This window comes from Temnothorax curvispinosus, unplaced genomic scaffold (assembly GCF_003070985.1).
Source record: "Temnothorax curvispinosus isolate PA1 unplaced genomic scaffold, ASM307098v1 QBEX01001808.1, whole genome shotgun sequence".
NCBI lineage: Eukaryota > Metazoa > Arthropoda > Insecta > Hymenoptera > Formicidae > Temnothorax > Temnothorax curvispinosus.
The window spans coordinates 24,244-44,021 of record NW_020211588.1 but is presented as its reverse complement, the minus strand read 5'-3'; the positions used below and the strand labels follow the sequence as shown (position 1 = coordinate 44,021).

Sequence of the window (19,778 nt, the reverse complement as noted above, 5' to 3'; positions counted from 1 at the left end):
CCGAGACCTCTCTCGGATTTGGCGCTTTACGAGTACTCACGTCGCATCCCTCTACGAGAGTATATACAGTGCCATTCGCTATCGTGTCGACGAGGACGACGCGGCGGCGTCGCGTCGCGTCGCGCCGCGCCGCGCCGCGTTGCGCGCAAGGCGCGCATGTGACGTATGCGCCCGACGCAACTCCGACTCCGACTCCGACATCGCCGCTGCCACCGCGACGGACGTGACTTCCCCTCAGTGGTCCGTGAAACGCGATCGGAGCGCTACGTCCTCCCGATCTTCCTCCCTCGCGGGATACACGCGGGATCCGTAATTCCGCGATCCCGCATCACATTGATCCGCGTCAGCGTCGCGTTTGACGGGAAGATCTCGCCCTCGTGGTGTTCTACGATGTAAATTATCGGAGGGGGATAAGTGGGCGCGTATGAGGGACAAAGGGGTACGTAATTCGGGGACAATCGAATCGGTTTCTGCGTGAACGGCAGTCAAACCCTGTGTGTCGATACCTGACTGACATCTGAAGTGGCGGAAAGGGAGACGCAGGGCAGCGGAGGGGGAGAGAGACAGATAGAGTACTTTTGAATTCTGGAGCACATTTGTAAATATGAACCGCGATTTTTTTCCAGCGATTTTTGCAATCTTTCGAGAGCGCGGAAATGTAAATCTCGACGAATGTAAAAAATCCTGGAAACTATTTTTGTCCTTGTCGGAATATTCAAATTATTGTATCCCAGATTATAGGTTTATATTGCTCTTCTCTGCTGATGATTTAATCAACTTGATATACCGAATTTTTTCCGAATCAAATATCACATTATTTTACTCTGTTATACTACCTCCGTTTATTTTTTTTTTTTCTGTTACTGTTACCAACAAGCGTAATCGGATTGAAGCACTATATTCAGATAAAGCATTGTGAGCATGTGTCGCAATTGATCGCCAGAATTGGTGTATTGTTAAATGAATTTTGAAACAAGCTAACAGTCGTATATTAAATCGTGCGATCAATACGATTATCGTGTAACCGGTGTATTTAATTTTGAAAGTCAAATTCTAAAAGACATAATGGTAAATGACAATAATTCATTTAAAGGGCGTCAAATGCGTTTCACACTATAGATAAAAATCTCAATCGCAACGTATATTATTGTCACTTTTATATCTTTTGTTATCATATACAAAAATCATAAAGACGAGAAATTATCTTTCTTTGTCGTATTATGAGCAAACATCGTTTCCAGTGGTTACGTTTGAACAGCGGTGTTAAAGCAATTAGTAGCTTCTTTCTACCAAGGCGATGTCAATTAGCTACTAAATCACGTCGAACGAAACGAGAAATCAAAAGAGACCTTTCAGTCACGATAACTTCGTTCAATTTACTCATGAAGTATATACAGGCTATTCTCGAGTTAAATTAATTAATTTTAATACCACGATGTTCTTTAACGAATTTAGCAATTTGGTCGCTTTTTAAACATTCCGCGATATCAGAAGCAGAGTACTAATTAATAATCATAAATATGAAATTATATGAACACAAGTAAATGATAAATTATGAGATATACTTTTGGTAATTTTATATGTTACGACTTATATATACTTATAGCTATTATTTTAAGAAGTATTTTGTAAGTATAATTATTATTATGTCGTAGTTACTCTAAATTCTTTATTTAATTATATCTTACCGGAATAAAAGTTACAGTAATAAAAGATATTATAAAAGAACTTTACAAAGGTACGTTTTTGCTTCAGTAAGTGCATCTAATGCACGCGCAAGGAAAGCCCGCGCGTATCTTTCTCAATCGGAATGCAAATACGATAGCGATTTACGACGCACGAACACAGTTGTTTCACGCTACAATATTTCTAACGGTGGTATTACTCGAGAATTATATTGTTGATTCTTTTTAATTTTTATGAAAGTTGACGTCTTATCGAATCTTTCTTGAGGAAAGATTGTGCACGAAGGATTTGTTAAACTATTATAAATAATTCGCTAGAAACTGGAATACATTATGCGCTTAGTCGAAAGGAGTAAGTTACGGAGTAACTTTTAGTTTCAGCCCCGGCAAGGTATACGATGGAAAATCCCATAATAAACAAGTAAAGTTATAGTGATAGATTATTTGATTCAGAATTGATTTTTCTTCAGTAAAAATATTGAACTTTTAATTTGAAATAAATACGTTCTCTCGAAATAAGTAAGTCTCTCAGAAAGTAAATTGATAATGGTGAATTATATTATTATATTAATAATAATAAATATTATATAATATGAAAACAAATATTATAGATATTAAAATATAGATATTAAAAAGAAATATGAAATATTATAACAAAAATGTATTCTTTTTTGGTTCGAAATAAGCTTTACCTTAATATTAATCCGGGAGCATTACTTCTGAACATAATTACACAAAAAGATGTCGTACTGAAACTTGAAAGAGACTGTAATAAATGGTGACTTTGGTTGACTTTTTTGTCGATCCGTCTTATTAAAATTTCCACTCGTTTATTCTGGCGCGCTCCCCGTAGAAAGCTGTAGAATGCCGCATTGTACTGCAATTAATCAAAAGTTTGTCCTAGTTGCGCGTGCAATTACTTTTAGAACTTGTTACACAATTAATTCTGGGATCAAAATCCGTTCGCTTTAACGTAAGGTGTTGTAAGAACGGTTCGTAACTCACGAAAATTTCTTTGCAATCTTTGTATGTCATCGCTTTCACTTATATCGTACCCTTATTCCTGTAATAATATCTCTTTACATCATTAATCCAATAATGTTATACCTTTTATTTCGTGTTTTTACTTGTTTTGTATTTTCTTATCGTTCTTAAAGAAATTTAATTTCCCGACTAGAATAAATCTCCCCCTTTTTAAACGTCGGCGATATAAATCCGGGGAAAAAGGGCAAACGAAGAAATTAAAGATCTCAGAATTAGATCGAATTTTAGGAATGTTTACGACGAAATAATTAAAACTACGTGTTTCGTTTTTTACGCAGAATCCGAATCTTTGTCATAATTTTTCATCTAAATTTACAATCTTAGAAATTAAAGAAAATACTGTTGTGGAGGCAATATATATTTTTTTTACTTTTATTCACTAAACGTTCCCTTTGTTTCTTTTAAGTAATTTTCAACACCTAACAATATAATTTTTAAAGTTCAAAACTTTGGCATTTATTTGATGAAGAACGCAATTATACGAATACAATTTTAATTTATATCTAGAAAATTGTATTAAATTATTATTTTTGAGGACAGAGAATCAATTATTATTTTTGAGTAATACGTCTTTGAAATTTATTCTAAAAGTCTGAGTGCACTTTTCAGCTTAAGCTATTATTATAGCCGACTGTTCCATTAATTGCCGGCTTCGTGTCGTACAAAATGCTTCTTAATTTTTCCCCCGAAAAATTACGTGGCCCTTTCGCCCTTTGATCAAAGGGCTAACCTATATATCCGCTTACAAGAGAGATAAAAGCGGTATCTATTCCAGATAGTATCAGTCGCCAGCGCATTCAGGATCGGCCTCCTCTTTTTCAATTAAGCTTTGATCATGGGGCTATCGGGATATATAGAGCGAGTGTGCGCGCTGTTTCGCGTGGGTTTCGCTGGTTAGAGAGTTCAAACGAATGTCACTAAAGGGACGAGCGACGAGACACGGACGCTCATGAATGGAACAAAAATCTCGGTGGATCGAAATCATATGTCGTTCGACTCGCGTCAACGCGCTAGGAAGCACTTGAAAGGCTCGTCTATAATAGCATCTATAGCGCGTTCGCACTCTCTCCGGGTTTCGCATTTTAATTGAGGGGCGTATTTTCCAAAGAGTTTAAGTGAAGCTTTATTTATTTAATTGTCAATCTATCTTTTTTTGCGTCAATCTATCTTTTTCTATAGACAGAGAGATACGCGATGTTCCGAAACTTGCCTTTTGATTTTAAAGCCAGATTTCTTTGTCAATTTAGGATCGATCGATTTTTTGATACTACAATATTGAGAAACTAATAATAAAAGTCGATGAATGTTCCTTGCCAATGTATAAGCTCTTCAATCCGATTGCATTTTTTTATTTCATTTCTAAGTTCGGGAAATTACCGATTCGTGACTACTCCACTTAGTTTTATGGTGATTTCACTTGTTTAACTATTGACATAACAATAACCGGTGCCGATCTGCAGACAGTGCAGTCGCTAAAGTCAATATTGAGCGAGCTTATCTCGAGCGGGGAAAATAATAAAACTACCGCGTGCGCGAGCGAACAAGCAGCGAGAAATTGCGGAAACTAACTTTCTGCGTGAACTACTTTCATCCTTTGATACTCTTCGGCTCTTTATAACGTGCTAGCGCGGCAGGCAGGTTGTCGTCGGTGATCCGGCCTCTATTTGCTTACCAAATACCGGAACGAATCGAACTTTAACGAGGGACGAGCGGCGAAAGTGAACCGCGCTCTCTCGGTGATTGGTATTATCGGGAGAGAGAGAGAATAAATATTGACCCTTCTATCGGCGGTTCGCGAAAATTAGAAGTCGACAGGACCGCTGTATTCCGACCAACAGCGTTGGGATGCACGTGAAAAAAATCAATGTGAAAAAAAGTTACGCGCGTCCATAATTATCCGGTCGGCGCGGCGGTTGGGTGCCGCTCAATAATTAAATCGCTTGTTCAGAGAAAAAGTACCTTTTTCATCTCGTGCTAAATTTATCTTCGATATTAACGTGCACTGAGAAAAAAAATTGTTAATCCCAAGAAATATTTAGTTCGATACGTTCAACTAAACATTTTAGCTAGTTAACTAAATATTAGTTGTTTCAACAATTTATTTCGTTTCTTTAATCAAGAATTAATTAATTCAACTAATGTTTAGTTAACTAACTAAAATGTTTAGTTGAACGTATCGGACTAAATATTTCTTAGAATTGACAAATTTTTTTTCTCAGTGTGGAGGTATAATATTCTGAATTGAAAAATTTATCTCCGTTTTTACAAAATAAATATCGCGTTTCGAGACTTTCCACGGTAAACTCTGCGGTAAGCCAAAGAGAGGTACAATTTTAAGTAATGAAATATAAATAAGAATATAAATTTATATAAGAGAGATGAAGCGAATTTTATTTTTATTATCTTATTGTATATAATATTTATTATTTATTATTATATTTGTTTAATGTATTTTTTTAATTTTATTTATATCTGTATGTGTATCCTTCTCGTGAGATGGACGAAAGGGAACCTCATTCTATCGTCTCGTGGAAATTGCTTAAAATATCCTTCGAACAAAACTCTTTGTCGGGTTTGAAATATATTTTTACTGTCTATCCTGTGTCTCAATTAGTCGAAAACGAACGTATACATTCTCTGTGAGAACGCGCGCGCGCGCACGCACACCTCCCCCTTCATATTTTCTTTCTCGATTGTCCGTGAAGTGCTGCACCGACTAACTGCATCGTGAAAGGCGACAGGCGGTGGCAGGAAACGGCGCGTTTCTTTCTTCTGGAAATCGCGCCTTTCGAGACTCCCAAAGCGAGGCTTAAAAATACCCCACGTCCGAAAATAGTCGTGCAGAGAGCGACGCTCTCGACAGTCCTCGATGACGACGCCGTGTGACGATATGGCAGGTCTCTCTCGCCCCCGCCGAAAGATTAACCATCCCTTTTCGTCCCGTTTTACAGCGTCCTCCTTTTCGGCTCTCTGATCCGCTGTCTCAAACCTTTCTTACCGCAACCCACAGAAAACCGCGGTTTCACACGGCGACCTAATACACAAGCACGTGTAACAAAAATCAATAATGTGACAAAGGTTTTCTGCCGAATGTTCACTAAACTTGTATAAGAGCAAAAATACATTATCAGACTTTTTATTTTAGTCAGGAATATTTAATAAACGCAAAAAGGAAATGGCAAAATTGGATTTTTTATAAGTTTAAATTTGTCAATGGTGCAGATTAAATCAGTGTTTAACTCTGACTGGAAACGTGATAACTTTCTGACTTTTATTATTTGAATTCGTATCAGAATCCAAACATATCTACCACATATCTGTCCGTCTATAGACAGTTAGTTATTGGGAACACAGTTTCGATTATGATGGACAATGTGACGTGAGAAATGATGGTGATTACGAGGTGATAAGTTTCGACCGCGTCGATATTTATGGCATTCAATGAAATCATAGCCGAACGATTTTGATTAGTGCCCGCGAGTACAACTCTCTCACCGAGACTAGTGACTCATCTGGAGTTGATAAATTGCCAATGATGCAACCCGTACACACCGAAAACAACAACTCCGCCTTGGACATGGAATCGCTCGAAGAGATGCTTCGTAAGGTAACGTAATCATAATCCTTTTTTATTTCGCATTAGTGATTTCATGATGAGCGAATCAGCACGGTTTGTTTTTCCAATTTTTATAATACGCAACTCGATTACGAGTATATACTAAACAAAAAGTCGAAGAAGTCAATTTCTTTAGTCGTATTATTTTTTAGGTAAAAATAACAATCAGAATTTGTGAATCGTTTAAATATAATCTGTACGATATTTCGTCTAAACAAATTTTAATCTCAGGCCTGGTTAACAAGATATTTTACCTTGAATACCGAAAGAAGCTTAAGAAGGTAGTGGTCTCATAAAAATCCGATTAAGGAATAGCGAACATCAAGTATAATCTCGAACGATGGTTTTCCCATATGTTTGCCTATCTGAACGCAGGGAAATTTTTCTCCTAAGAGGAAAGAATTTCCTGAAAAGTCACGAACAAAAGAGATTTCGCTGGGGAGCGAGTTTTGTAACTGCGGCTTATTCCTGTAATGTATTCCGTCAGGCATCGCTGAATGGAGCCACTTAGCGAGCATCCACACCTCGCCACACGCGTGGATATTCGTGTATATATATGCCGCGTGTAGGGTTAAAGCGAGTTTTCTAGCAGCGCGTTAATGGCCACTTCGACGGAATTGTCCGAAAAAGCGGCAAGAAAGCGTAAAGTAACCAGTTTTTCTAGCAATTAAATCTGTACGTCTTTCTTCTACCCGAAAAGAAACATTCTACTTCAATTAACATTGTTTACTAAAAAAAATATGAAAGATTGAACTAAAAAAGGGAATGTTTGATATAATTTATACTTATCTATATTTAATCGAATATTTTTTTAAATAAAAATTTCAGTTTTTTCAAGTCAATGTTTAAGTTTTATTTGTTAAAAAAAAACAAGAAATAATTTTTAGCGAGTTTCCCTCCCTTAGAAAGATTTGTAATTTAAATTGTTGAAAAGGATTTAAACGGAGGATTTAAATCGTAGTTGAATTAAATGTGTCTAATTCGAATTAATATAGGATGTCGTTTATCTCGTTGCCCGTGCTAAATTTACTTAACATTTATGGCATTTCCATTAATTCTCCCGCTAGCATTCTCTCATTGTAATGCAATCTGAAAGAAATTCTTCATCGCTTATATTACCGCTCTCCGCTGTCAGGCACAAGTGTCGTGAAACAAATGTCAGATGTAAAACCTAGCGTGGAGCCTACATTTTATACCATACCGTCCATACTGCTGTCATGCACCAAGTGTCACGAATAAATGTCAAATAAAAAGCTGGCAGAAAGCTACTACCGTTTACGTTTTACGGCGTGACATTTTTATCCGACGCATCTCCTCTCCCTCGTTACCGCTCGCTCTCTCGTAATAACGCCGAGTGCGACAGAAAATCGTCGTTCGCGGCCGCTGAATCATCGGTTCATTGGCCGAACTTTAAACGGCTTACGGCCGAAAAAACCACCGAGCGAGACAAAAAATCGCGCAGACAGCTCCGGTTATAATTTCCCCGCAGTTTCAAACCGCATTGCGCGTTGTGCGTCGCGGATGTGGGATCACCCTGGGCAACGAACGGGCGCGATATTAAGCCGACGCGGCGGCCCCGTATCCGTCCACCGGTTCCAATCTTTCGGGAATTATAATGCAAAATGAATTCGCGATACGCGGCCCTAGCGGAAGGGTTACGGAATAATAACTCGGCGCGCGCGTTTTCCGCTCGCGGGAATGTATCTATAACTCGCGGACGGAATGCATAATTCAACACGCATTTGCATAGCAGGATGCGCCGGTAAGCGTCGCGCGGTAACGTAAGCTGAAGCTTAAATAACGTCGCGTATATGGCGTATGTGTGTGTACGAGTATATATGTGTTTTTGTACCCGACGTATACGCGTATATACGTGTGATAACGCGCCGTTTGCCCGCGAAAATGGAGCAGTTAATTGTCCTTCCGTTACCGTGCAATTACGTTTGTCGCGCGGGATAATGCCGTTTATCGTGTCTACTGTTACTGCTGTAATTACTTTTGTAATTAGTATTTCTTGGGGGACGCGCGCGCGCGCGAAGTCTTGAGCGACAAGTCTCGGGCGTCTCGGCTCGCAAGCCCGGCGACTCCAATCTCAATTCTCCCGGTCTCTTTTTAATTTTATTATTCCGCAGGTACAATCGGTGCGCTAGACGGAAAGAGCCGGGTTTACCGCGTGGTAAAAGAAAACCGAAAATACGAAAGACTTTCTTGCTAATGCTCTCAGACAATGCGCAGTCTGAAATTGTTGAATTAAGCGACACGTTATTCATTTTACATTGTTTATAACATTTTATTGCAAACCGATATTAATTCGAGATTTCTATACGTAACTGAAATAAAGATGAGCTCTTTTTTGTTCTTTCATCGTCGAACACTTTTGAAATTTATGGGTGATCTCATTGCATTCTTATATCTGAGATCTCCGATCTTTGATCTCCCTTTTCTATTTCATAACATTCAGCCGGGCATAAACTGATCCTTTTCTAACGGGAGCAAGCTTCCGGGGCTAAGAAAACGTACCGAAGGCGGAAGGGACGCTGAGCTTTATCGCCAAACAGACATCCGCGCGTTTCGCAACGGGGACGTAAGGGTGTAAGGAGGGTAAGCCTTCCCTTGGCAGAAAGCTTTTTCGGCCACGGTTGCTGGCCTAAGCGGCTTTCCGCTTTTGCGGCAAGGATGCGTATTATCGACCCTCTTGCCGCCTACCGCGACTGGCCGAAAAATATTAATCCTGAATGTCAAGCACACTGACGTCGGGTCGACAGGGTGGATTCCTCGCGGTACCTTGAAGACGAAGGGAATAAAAAGAGGTTGACAATATTTTTGTTGTAATTGGACGTGTCGCCGGAAAGGAGAACGTTTCGTTCACGAGGTATAAGTTTTCTTCGGGAAACGAATTTTTGCGTATGACGTATGACTGATCACTAATCTCTCTACCAACATCACTTGTGTAAAACTTCGCTCTTCGACGGGAAGTTATTTCACTGATTTTCTTTATCAAAATCAATACTTCAGAAGAAGAAGAGATTATAATATATGAAGTAAGCGAGTATACATATAGTGCAGATTATTGATTAATAACATTATGAATATTAGCAACAGAAGGGAGACACACATTAAGAGAGTTTCTATTATATAATATGCGCTGACTTTAATGTTATATTGTGTCGATACATTATTAGACGGCTGGATAAAACTTCAACGTGCCGTACCACCAGATCGGCTAGCGACGAACAACGAGTCTCGGTGTGGCGATCGGCGGAAGTTTGCCGCACCTTTCAGCGAACTTTTCCGCACTTTTCGCCGGTGACGTACAGCTAAAACGTCGACGGCACGATTTCGCGCTTCCGTATAAGATCGTATATGTATGTGTGTGCGCGGGCGAGAAACGACGGCGAACGGCCGCTATCCGCCACACCCCCTTCCTACCCCACAGGCCGTGGAGCGTAAAAGGGCAATAAAACACACGGGACGCATCTGGGTTACGAGCTTTACAAGGCACTAGCTTCTTTCTTTATCTCGTGCCGGGGCCATCACTTCGGCCCTAAGCGATTTCTCGAACGTCTCCTCTGCCCGCGTTCCGTTTTCCTGTAACCTCCGTGTCAGCTTGTCGCTACTACACATACTCAGGGTTGGATCTTCGTACAACTTGGACACTTCTGTTCCGAGAGAAACGGACGTAGTTCTAATTACATCGGTACACAATTTTGGCTTTTCGACTGGCGTTGTTTCCTTGTCTTATTTTCTCCGTTCTTTATTTGTTCGAAGAAAAGTTTGTTTTCCTGCTCAAACATTCTTTGGACCTAAGTTACTCTTATTCTAAAATGCAAGATATGGTGAGTCCAGTGGATGCAGTTCCATTTTTCAGTTTTAATCGGATTACTTCTTTGTCTCGATTTTTCATTCCTTATCGGTTTTTTTTTTCATAAGCTTCAGATACTTCATAGACTGTGAGCACCATACCTACGAGGCCTAATAAAAGATCCAGCCCTGATTATACTCTCTGATCATTTTGTCGTTTCGTTCAGGATGCCTTCCATTTATTTCCCCAGTCCCCAAACTTTCTTTTCTGATCAATGCCGAGAGAAAGCAGTGGGGTGGTACGACTTGGATACCCGTTACCGCACACATCAAAACCAGTCCTGCGCCACTTGCGTCTCCACTAAGACAGTGGTTTCCAGGCTTTTTACGACTGTACGTATCCCCCAGGCTTATAAACACTTAGCTGAAATATCGTTGAATGGGTCCACTTTAGATACGCATCATGAAACGATTCTAAAATCATATTACGGCGAAAAGGGTGATACGTTAGAGGTGGGTTACGCTGAGAGGGGAGCAGAGCAAATACACACATTCTTTAGGAACATACAATCCACGAGGAACTAGCGATTGTTGCGTTCAATATTAGACGCAGGACCACGTAAAAACTTGCAAAACTCGTGACCTATCATATGAACCATGTTGGCGAACGTTTGACGACAAAGATTACATCGCGTAACTAGGAGTATAAGGCGGCTGTAAGCCGACGCGAAAAAATCTCGTGCTCTTCTTCGTAACGATGATTCAGACGATAGCGGGCGACGCTTACCACCCCGGTACATAGGGCACGTGTACCGGCCGGCGGGCACTTCCATCGGTCGTCCCGCGAATAAATGTCGCAGTTACGCGGATTGCAGTGGGAATTGGGCACGTAGGCGCGCACGTTCCCGTACTCGCGGCTGGATGCACCGGCGGGTGCAATAACGATAACTGCGATCGTACCAACGTTCGCGACAACGTTACGTGACGATGACGGGCGGCGGCGTTACGACCGCGATAATAAAAAGATACGAGAATTAGTTCGGCCGGACGATTCGGCCCGTTTGTTCCTCTCCGAACATCCGGAGTGTCTACGGCGGAGAACGCGGACACGTATTCGGTTAATATAAGATTGTTACCTCGAGAAAGTAAATTTGGAAAATCTGCTCTTGATAGAGTGTTCTTTTGTAAAGTAAAAGTATATTTATGTTGTTATTTGTTATGTATTTGCCAAATGAGGGTTGATATTTTGCACGTATATGTGTAACGTATTTATACCATTTACATTTATACATATATAATACTCTCTAAAAGATACGTATAAAAAGAAAAATAATTTGTGCAGCGTCTACCGCGCTGAGCTTTTAATTAACCTGTTCTTTTTTAACTTTTTTTCACAGAATATTCATTATCAGAGCCTCCTACTTCAAAAAATATAAAATTATCTTCTATTATTCGGTGATAGCTACAGAATTATGGCTTCAAAAACGTTCGAGTGATTATACGTCGATATTATGACGACTCGTTCGTCATAATATCTATCGATAATGTTAACGGAAGACTAAATAATAAAGGTTAATATCGCGAGATGTGGATCAATGGTGAATCTCGGTTTCGCCATATCGACAATAATTCCCTTCCCTCGTGACCCCTGTGAAACCGTCCGTACGTTCGTACCCCTTTCCTAGGGGCTGGCATAGTTTAATATACAAGGCACGGGAGAGCGATCCGGCTTCTCGACCCCGGGATTTCGTTATAAATAAGGGTCGTGCACACTCGCCCTGCGGTACCGCAGAAGAAGAAACGCTAACGCACGAGGTGCTAACCGTTATACGTTCTCGTTTTCGTCGAGCTAATTCCACCGGCCATTACTCTTCTCCCGTACCGCGAGCAAGTCGAGGGAGTGTTCGATACAGAGAGCACGGTCTTTCCGTAACAAGCAGGAAAATTGAATCGATCGAGAAAATACCAGAAAAGGTGGTGATTGATACCATCTGTTGTTGCAAACAACTACATTTCCACGTGTTTAATTATCCTGACGTTTAACGTTTTCCGGTTACCTCTAAAATCTTTATTCGATTTATTTAATAGAATAATTTGATTATTATCATTTTCCTGCAATAATTTAATTATAATTAATTAATTTTAATAAAAAATTTAGAATTCGATTAATTCTTCAAGTTCTTGAAGTGCTCTACATTGAAATGCAAAATATAGTGCGGAAAAATTCATTTGATCGCGATACTGAGAAATTTATTTGTGGTGTTTCTCAATTCTCTTGAGAACAAATAAACGTGAACATGGAAATGAAAAGAAACAGGAAACAATTTAACGATAGCAAAGCCAATTTCCGGATTTGAGATGCGTCGTAACTGTTCATATTACTTTTAACTTATCTACTTCATACAGGATGACCACCGCAACCGTATTTAATAACAATCCAGAAGCGTATCAAGAGAGAAAGGGAGAGGAAGGGAGGAGTATATAAATCACGTAACCGGAAGTAATTTCCGCTCTTGTGAGTTTTTTTTTCTCTTACCCCTGGAAAAGAAACAAACCGGATTGCCGTTCCTTTTCCGACTCAGCGCTCTTTCCTTCTCCGCACTTTCCGTGATTCTCCCTGGCCGCACGCGACAACATCGGGAACCGGCCATAAATTTTTCGCGCACAAAGCGAACGAAATTCAAGAAAGTACCGGCCTCTATGTCTCGCGTCACGCGAGCCACCGATAACATTAACGAGAGCCAATCCTCGCGACGACAACGTTTCGGCGCGCGCGATCTTCCGACGATCGAAACGCGAGAGGGTGTGTTATCGTTCCTCCTCACTTCACCCTCCGTGCTTTATGCGTGGACCTGGACAAATTATGGAGAAACCCTGCTGGCCACAGAAAAAGGTTACTCGCTGCTTTCCTTTCCACCCTAAAAAAATGCTTTCTCTGAAGCCCCGAATATCCGACGAACACGTGAGCGAACCCCTTTCGCTGCGGCTAAATTGTTATTGCTATAATCATTGTTTCTTCCTCAAGTAGATACTTTTTCCAGCAACATGTTATATTATTATTATTATTGGATATAAAAGTATACGGGAATTTTATCGCAGTTTCTGAAGGATCATGAGTTAAAGGGTTAAATGGAGGCAAGGATCCATGTATTATATAGCCGTAGGATACAGATGGAACGCATATGCGAAATTTCGCCAGATTAGATCAGCCAGATACCTTCCGGCGTCATCTCGGCGTCGCAAAAAGCGAAATTTACGCACTGACGACAGTTTGAGAGGTCCCGGTGGCGCATCCCTCCCTGCGGCTAATGTACCAGTCGTTCTCCCGTCATCCACCTGCCTTAACGTCGCGGAATTTCCCTCTCTGGCAGCAGCGTGTGTCGAGAGTGTGTAACACGCCGAGAAAGTGCGCGCGTTTTCTTCCCCTCCGCATTAGGAGGAACGTTACGTTTCTACGCTTTCTCTCTTCGCGCGGGCCCCCTCCGCTACTCACTCTCTGTTCCCTCGCAGCCCTTTGCCTTTTTTCTTTTCCCTCCCGACGCCAGATGCTGCTAACTGCGCTCACCCTGATGAGATCCTGGTTCCCTCCGCTTCTCGCCTCGCGCTGCAACTCGCGTCTCTTTTCCCCCTTTCTTTTCCCGCTCTCGCCGATCCATCTTCCTCGAAAAAGAAGAGATCGCGCTACACGGCCGCCCTATTCGCCCGAGCGAGGAGGAACTACGGATTCTTTATATTCGCCGACTGCTCTTATTGTGGCGAAGCTCTGACGATCATTCGTTACTCGGTGATATCACGGGACAAACTACCGCGCAAAAACCACGTCTTTCAAACGAGAAGATTGCAGATCTGAGATAGAAAGCAATATTGAAGTTTTTAAATTTAACAAGAATCTGTCTCTCTCTCTCTCTCTCTCTCTCTCTCGTTCAAAAGACTTTTTAAAAAGCATAAAAAATCATCAACAATATAGCGATATTAGAGTGATTTTGTTTAAAAGGATCTCCATAAAGCTTCACGAACTTCCGCGTTTTAATAATTTTTTTAACACTGACAACTTTATATTTTTGCAATTTTGGAAGTTTTAGAAGTTCCAAGACGAAGTAAGTCCAACTGAAATTTCCAGACTTAATTATATCGATGAAAGATCGATTCGAAATTTATCGGAGGACTTATCAATACAATTAAAATCGCGAGTCGCTGAAACGTCGCTGAAATCCTGATAAGATTTTCGCGCGAAATTGTCACTTTATACGCGGGTATCAATCTCGGTTAGATCGAGCCGGTTCTTCGGTCCGGTTTATCTTCGCCGTATCCATTAAACTGTCATCGAGTCGGTAGTACTCCTCGTCTGTGGATTTAGCCAAGTTTGACGAAACTTTCCCTCGCGAAATTAGACATCAAACTACTTGAACTTTCTTCGTCTTCAAGAACATCGAGTTTCTTACGCGATATTGAAGGTTCTTGTCACCCGCTCTTGATAACGTCGGAAGCCAGGCAATATAAGCGAAATCTAATCAAATCTACGCACAAGTGACTTTTTATTGAAACTAAAAGAAACCGCTACACCAAAATGATAGAATAAGCAACAACAATTGCGTACAATAGCATAGAAAGAAGAGTCAATCGTGAAAATTACCATGCGGCATTCAACGTTTGACGGAGTCGGATAGAATCACGGTTAAAGGCCGAGATTGTCTATCTCGCAAAACGCCATCAATCTTGCGTGAAGTGACGTATCGCTAAAACGATCCTGCTTTTTGTTTCAGCTCTCGGAGCTCGAGCAGCGGGTGTTGGAGGCGGAGGGCAGGGCGGACGAAGCTGAAGACAAGGTGAGAGCGAACATATTGATATTTCTAGATTGGAAAAATATATATATGCTCAACGCGCACACGAAACGACGTGATAAAAAAATTAATAAATGCAAGATTTATTTTATTACGTCTGATATATAAATTATAGTTTTACAAATCTTATCAAATTGGAGCGCAAAGGTGTATATTCTTCTACATATTTTCTCTCGCGAACTAATCTCCACCCCATCTAGGTGGAGATTACGCAATGATACGTGACGGATCCTGCGGTGGATTCTGGAACGGTTCCATCAGCCCTTATTCTCTCTTTCTTCAGGGGGTTGTTTACCCCCGTTTTATACCATACACTGGTTCTTTTACCGACGACGAGTCGGTCTCATTTCTGCGACCCTGCGCGTTTCTTCGTATATATATATATCTTTATACGGCTTTACCGACGGACATCAAAACATCCCTCCTTGAATGGTACACTCCCCTACGAACCTCCATGGCACAAGCTCGATTTATCAGCCGGGGGCAACGGCGAGTTGCCAAATTTTCGCAACCCCACTGACGGTGGGTATCTCCATTTTTTTTAAAGGTAATTGAAAGCGACATATACGTGACATTAGATTGATGAACATTAATTTTAGATTAATAAAAATTAATTTTTGGAACCACGCGTGATTTACTTTAACGGACAAACAAAAGACGAGTTCTCCACACTCTTTTAACAAGTTTGATCTCTCCATCTCCTGGTTAATTAAAGTCCCACGTGAAAATGGGTAAGCGGGGTAGTTTCATTACCGATATCCGCGAAGAGGGCGAAATATCGATTACCTAACACCTAACTGATGCGACGGTGTCCGTCGGTATCCGTCGGTATCCGCGTCGGTGCCTCAAAAGGGATGGAAGGAGAAAGGGGTGAAAGCGCGAAAGAGAGGCGCGGAGGGAAAGAGGGTGAGGGCGAGAGGGAAGAGTGATAAGAGTGGCAAGATGGCCGTGCGGTTGGCCGGCGAGGTCGTCGTTTTGTTATGACCCCGAGATTCGCTCTTGCGAAACCACGTGCATTCGCGACGGTGCATCGCGCGGCGACGTCACCCCCGCGCTTCGATCTCTCGGAAACGATCTCTGATCACCGCCGTTCTACGACCGTTGATCTGTCGCGCGTGTCCACGGTCGAAAGTCGAAGGTCGAGGTCGTCGAAGCCGTCGTTCTCGTGCGCGAGGAATTATGGCCCGCAGCAGGTGACATCGATGAAAGGTAATAAACGCGGTCCCCGTTGTCCGAGGATCGAACAAAATTGATATGATATATCTTCTCCGACGAGCTCAAATGAGCCGCAACGAAAATGATCCCCGTTCGCGAACTCACGACGACCAACGCGGGATGGCATCTTCGCGCACACGACCGCGCGAAGATATTCCGCGGCGTCGAGTATCGGACCGACTGAAATTCTATCTGGCACTGAAAACCGATATGATTATCATGCGGAATTGAGATCTCGCGTGCACGCGTTTCCATTTTCATTCGCAACGCATATGATAATTGGCGTAAAAGAGACGTTCTTGTGCAGCAGATTTCGATTGAACCTCTGATTGAATACCAATTAAATCCAGTGTGTAATCTCGTTCAGTATGAAATTTGATTCTGTAGAACTGATTTCCATTGTTAATGGCAATAAAAACAAATTAATGTAACGTCCATTTTCCTGCCAGCCGTAACGTCGAAAATTGTGTTAATCGAAGTTACATTTAGAGATCGAGAATTTTATCATATTAGGTAACATTCGGCGGTACAGGATGTTAAAAAGATCTCCTTATTCATTCTTAAGAGTTTATTGTATTGCCGTTAATTATTTGGATGAATCTATTTAAAAAATATTGTATCTTTGGTCAGCACAAAAATCGAGGTAAAACTTGTAGAAAAGCCGCAACTTCGAAAATTGCATTAATCGAAATTACATTTAGAGATCGAGAATTTTATCGCAACAGATAAAATTCGGTGGTACAGAATATTAGGGAGTTATCCGTATTTATTCCTAAGTTTATTGTATTGCCATTAATTATTTGGATTTATTTAAAAAATTGTATCTTTGGTCAGTACAAAGATCGATAAAATTTCTTAGAAAAGTATTATCGTAATATTAGATAGGTAAGATAATTTGGGTTTAGATGTGCTTTATCGTCTCATTCTTTAAGACACTTTAGTATCCAAAAGCGAGGCAGTATCGAAGCAAGGGACGACAAGTTTTTATCGCGTCGTAGATATATCGCGACGGGAACAACGAGCGGCGCTTAAACTCGACGTACCGGTTGCAACAGCGACTTAATGAGTCGCGTCTCATGTAAAATTGGCTTACGGCCAGTGTATGAGTAATCCTCACTTCCCGCCGACATCCGTGCATTAAATAAAACGAAGATGTCTTCGTCTCTCTCTCCGTAACTTGCGCGTCTTTCGGTCCTGGACCCTATTTCGCGAAGCCATTAAGTTAGTTTGTCAAAGAAAAGTTATATACGTTCTAAAAGGCACAATAATACTTTGTCAATCAAAAAATAACAAATCAAATTATAGTATTCTCGTTTTAATTTCGATATATTTCGCTTTCTCTACAATTTTGTTTTGTTCATTTTAAAAGCTTTTACATGACTAAACAAACGAATCTGTATATTGAAATTTAATTAAAATTAATTAAAATTTAATTAAAATTAATTCCGAAAGCTATACAGTAGGAAGATTTCTAATTTGGAATGTAAATTTATATATTGGAATGAATAAAAGATGAATATTGCTGTTATTTTGTATAAAAATATTGAAAAATATTCTCTGTTCGCGAGAGCTTTTCCCCTTAAAATCATAAAATATTTTCGCCGGCTATTGTAGCAGGTGGTTTCAATGTGTATGTTCATACATATTTAATGGGAAATTACGTGGCACCAGCGAATCGATATTTGCCAAATCGGTACATTGACTAAGGCAGCATGTACTTATATATATTTTTTTACAATCATTAATTACCTAACATTTAATTACTTTATACATTATTATAATATATTTCGTAGAATCTGCATGCATGTGATTTTCGAATGCATGAACAGTTTCGTTGTAGCAATACGAATCATGGGAATCTTCGCTGACACAATTGTGCGCCAGTGGTTTTATCGCGCGACGCCAGTCGCCGTCGCGTCGGGGTGCACCGAGAGAAAAGCGATATGCATTTTTCGTTATCGCTTTTAAATCGCTTTTTTATCTCGCCAACGATAGTTTGGAAAGGAACAAAGTGCATTTACCTATTCTAGCCGAGACGACGAACGTTAACATTAACGATACTAACGAGCTAATTAGTATTCTGGATCGTGAAAAATTAGATGAGTCACTCTGGTACGAGACGTGCTCGAGCCCAGCTGGCTCCGACTTTATCGAAGCTTATACGCTCGTCAAAGAGCACGAATCGTTTTCATCATCCTTGGGAATCTTCTTCCTTTAAGCCTGCGCTAACGGGACACGTTACCGGGAAATGGAGTAAATCGATAAATTTCAAGACGGTCCCGGAGAAACGGAACGAAAATGGAACATTTACGAACCAGACCTGGTTTCAAGTTGCATCTTCCATAATTTGATCTTTCTAAAGCAGTCAGCTCAAATTTTAATCGCGGGGTCAGATATTTTCTCCAATTTGGTATTGTACCCGATATCTTTCCCGCAGAGTTAACTCGTTCTTAATCATTTACGAACCTGACTTCTCCTCTCGCGTCTCTGTCTTTTTTTTTTCGATCGGCTCGTCGTTGCATCACGAGAAAGCATCGCAGGGAGCGAGTTCGCTTCGCCTCAGGGTCATCGGCTTGACCCCACGGTGGTTGCGCGTCCCGAGTACATGCACATGAGAGTAGCATCCACAAATTCGCTCATTGGCTATGAGCCAACATGACTCACCGCCTCTAGAAAACCCCCCCGTATAGTTTATGTACTCGGGTTGTACGTTCGCGTTCGCTTCGCTTCAGTTCGGCGCGATCTTCACCGGCGGGCGGACGGACGAGGAGAAACTCCAGCTTTCCGCACGTGCACTCGTCCGCGAGATTTCGCCGTCTCGTTTTTGTTGTGTCCCCCGTCTTATTTGAGGAATCGCTCCGTGCCGCCGACCGAATCCTCGCCGGAGGAGAGTTGTTTTGCCGTGGATGAATATATTTTCCGACGAATCGCCGGAGTAAGGGAAGGAACTAGAGCTAGCGTTGTCCGAAAAATCATCCACCATGGAAACGTCTAATAGTGGTAAGATTTTATGACAGCAGCGAGAGTTCGAATGAAATCTATGCGATATCCAGATATAAAAGTTTTTTATTCCATTAGCTTATTATTTCATTACCGGCTTTTATATATTATTTAAAATATAAATAAAATTAATTTCTGGTTATGTAATAATTGTAATAATCCTGCAAAAAAATCAGTAATTAAGTTGCGTAATATGCTTTGGATATAATCTGCTTTTCGTAGAACTTAAATGATGCAAGTGAATTTATAACGCGTCTGGCAGAATTCTATATATAGACTTATATATCGTACAGTGAACAAAATACTTTCGGGAATCGAAACATCGTATCATTGAAGTATCGATTCACTTTTTTTAATTTTTGTAAATGAAAAAGTTTAATAAACCGTTGCAACTTGGAATATCGCGAACAAACCGATAATCTCCCTCGTTTTTGCTGACATAAAGTCGACTGCAAATTAACGCCGTTGGAGTCCCGCGTGCGCTACCCTTTAAAGAAAGCGTGAGAAACTATTGAAATCATCTCGCCTAGGCAGAGATCGATTTCTTTCCGCGGGTGAACGTAAGCGATGCGACCG

The 19,778-nt window shown here is 40.9% G+C and overlaps 1 protein-coding gene across 12 annotated transcripts in view; it reads left to right on the top strand.

Annotated features, from left to right (window-relative positions):
• Positions 1–253: 253 nt before the first annotated feature.
• Positions 254–19,778, top strand: part of LOC112468629 (uncharacterized protein CG43867) — a 32,569-nt gene continuing 13,044 nt past the window's right edge. For 2 of the 12 annotated variants that reach the window (XM_025037910.1, XM_025037907.1), the window contains exons 1-2: positions 5,720–6,336; positions 14,910–14,972. In XM_025037910.1, the coding sequence (XP_024893678.1) occupies positions 6,262–6,336; positions 14,910–14,972 (138 nt within the window). In that variant the 5' untranslated portion in view covers positions 5,720–6,261. Of the gene's footprint in view, positions 599–5,709; positions 6,337–14,909; positions 14,973–15,934; positions 16,197–18,975; positions 19,203–19,778 lie in introns of those variants that run through there. The other 10 variants (XM_025037904.1, XM_025037903.1, XM_025037902.1 and 7 more) reach the window with 10 other exon arrangements.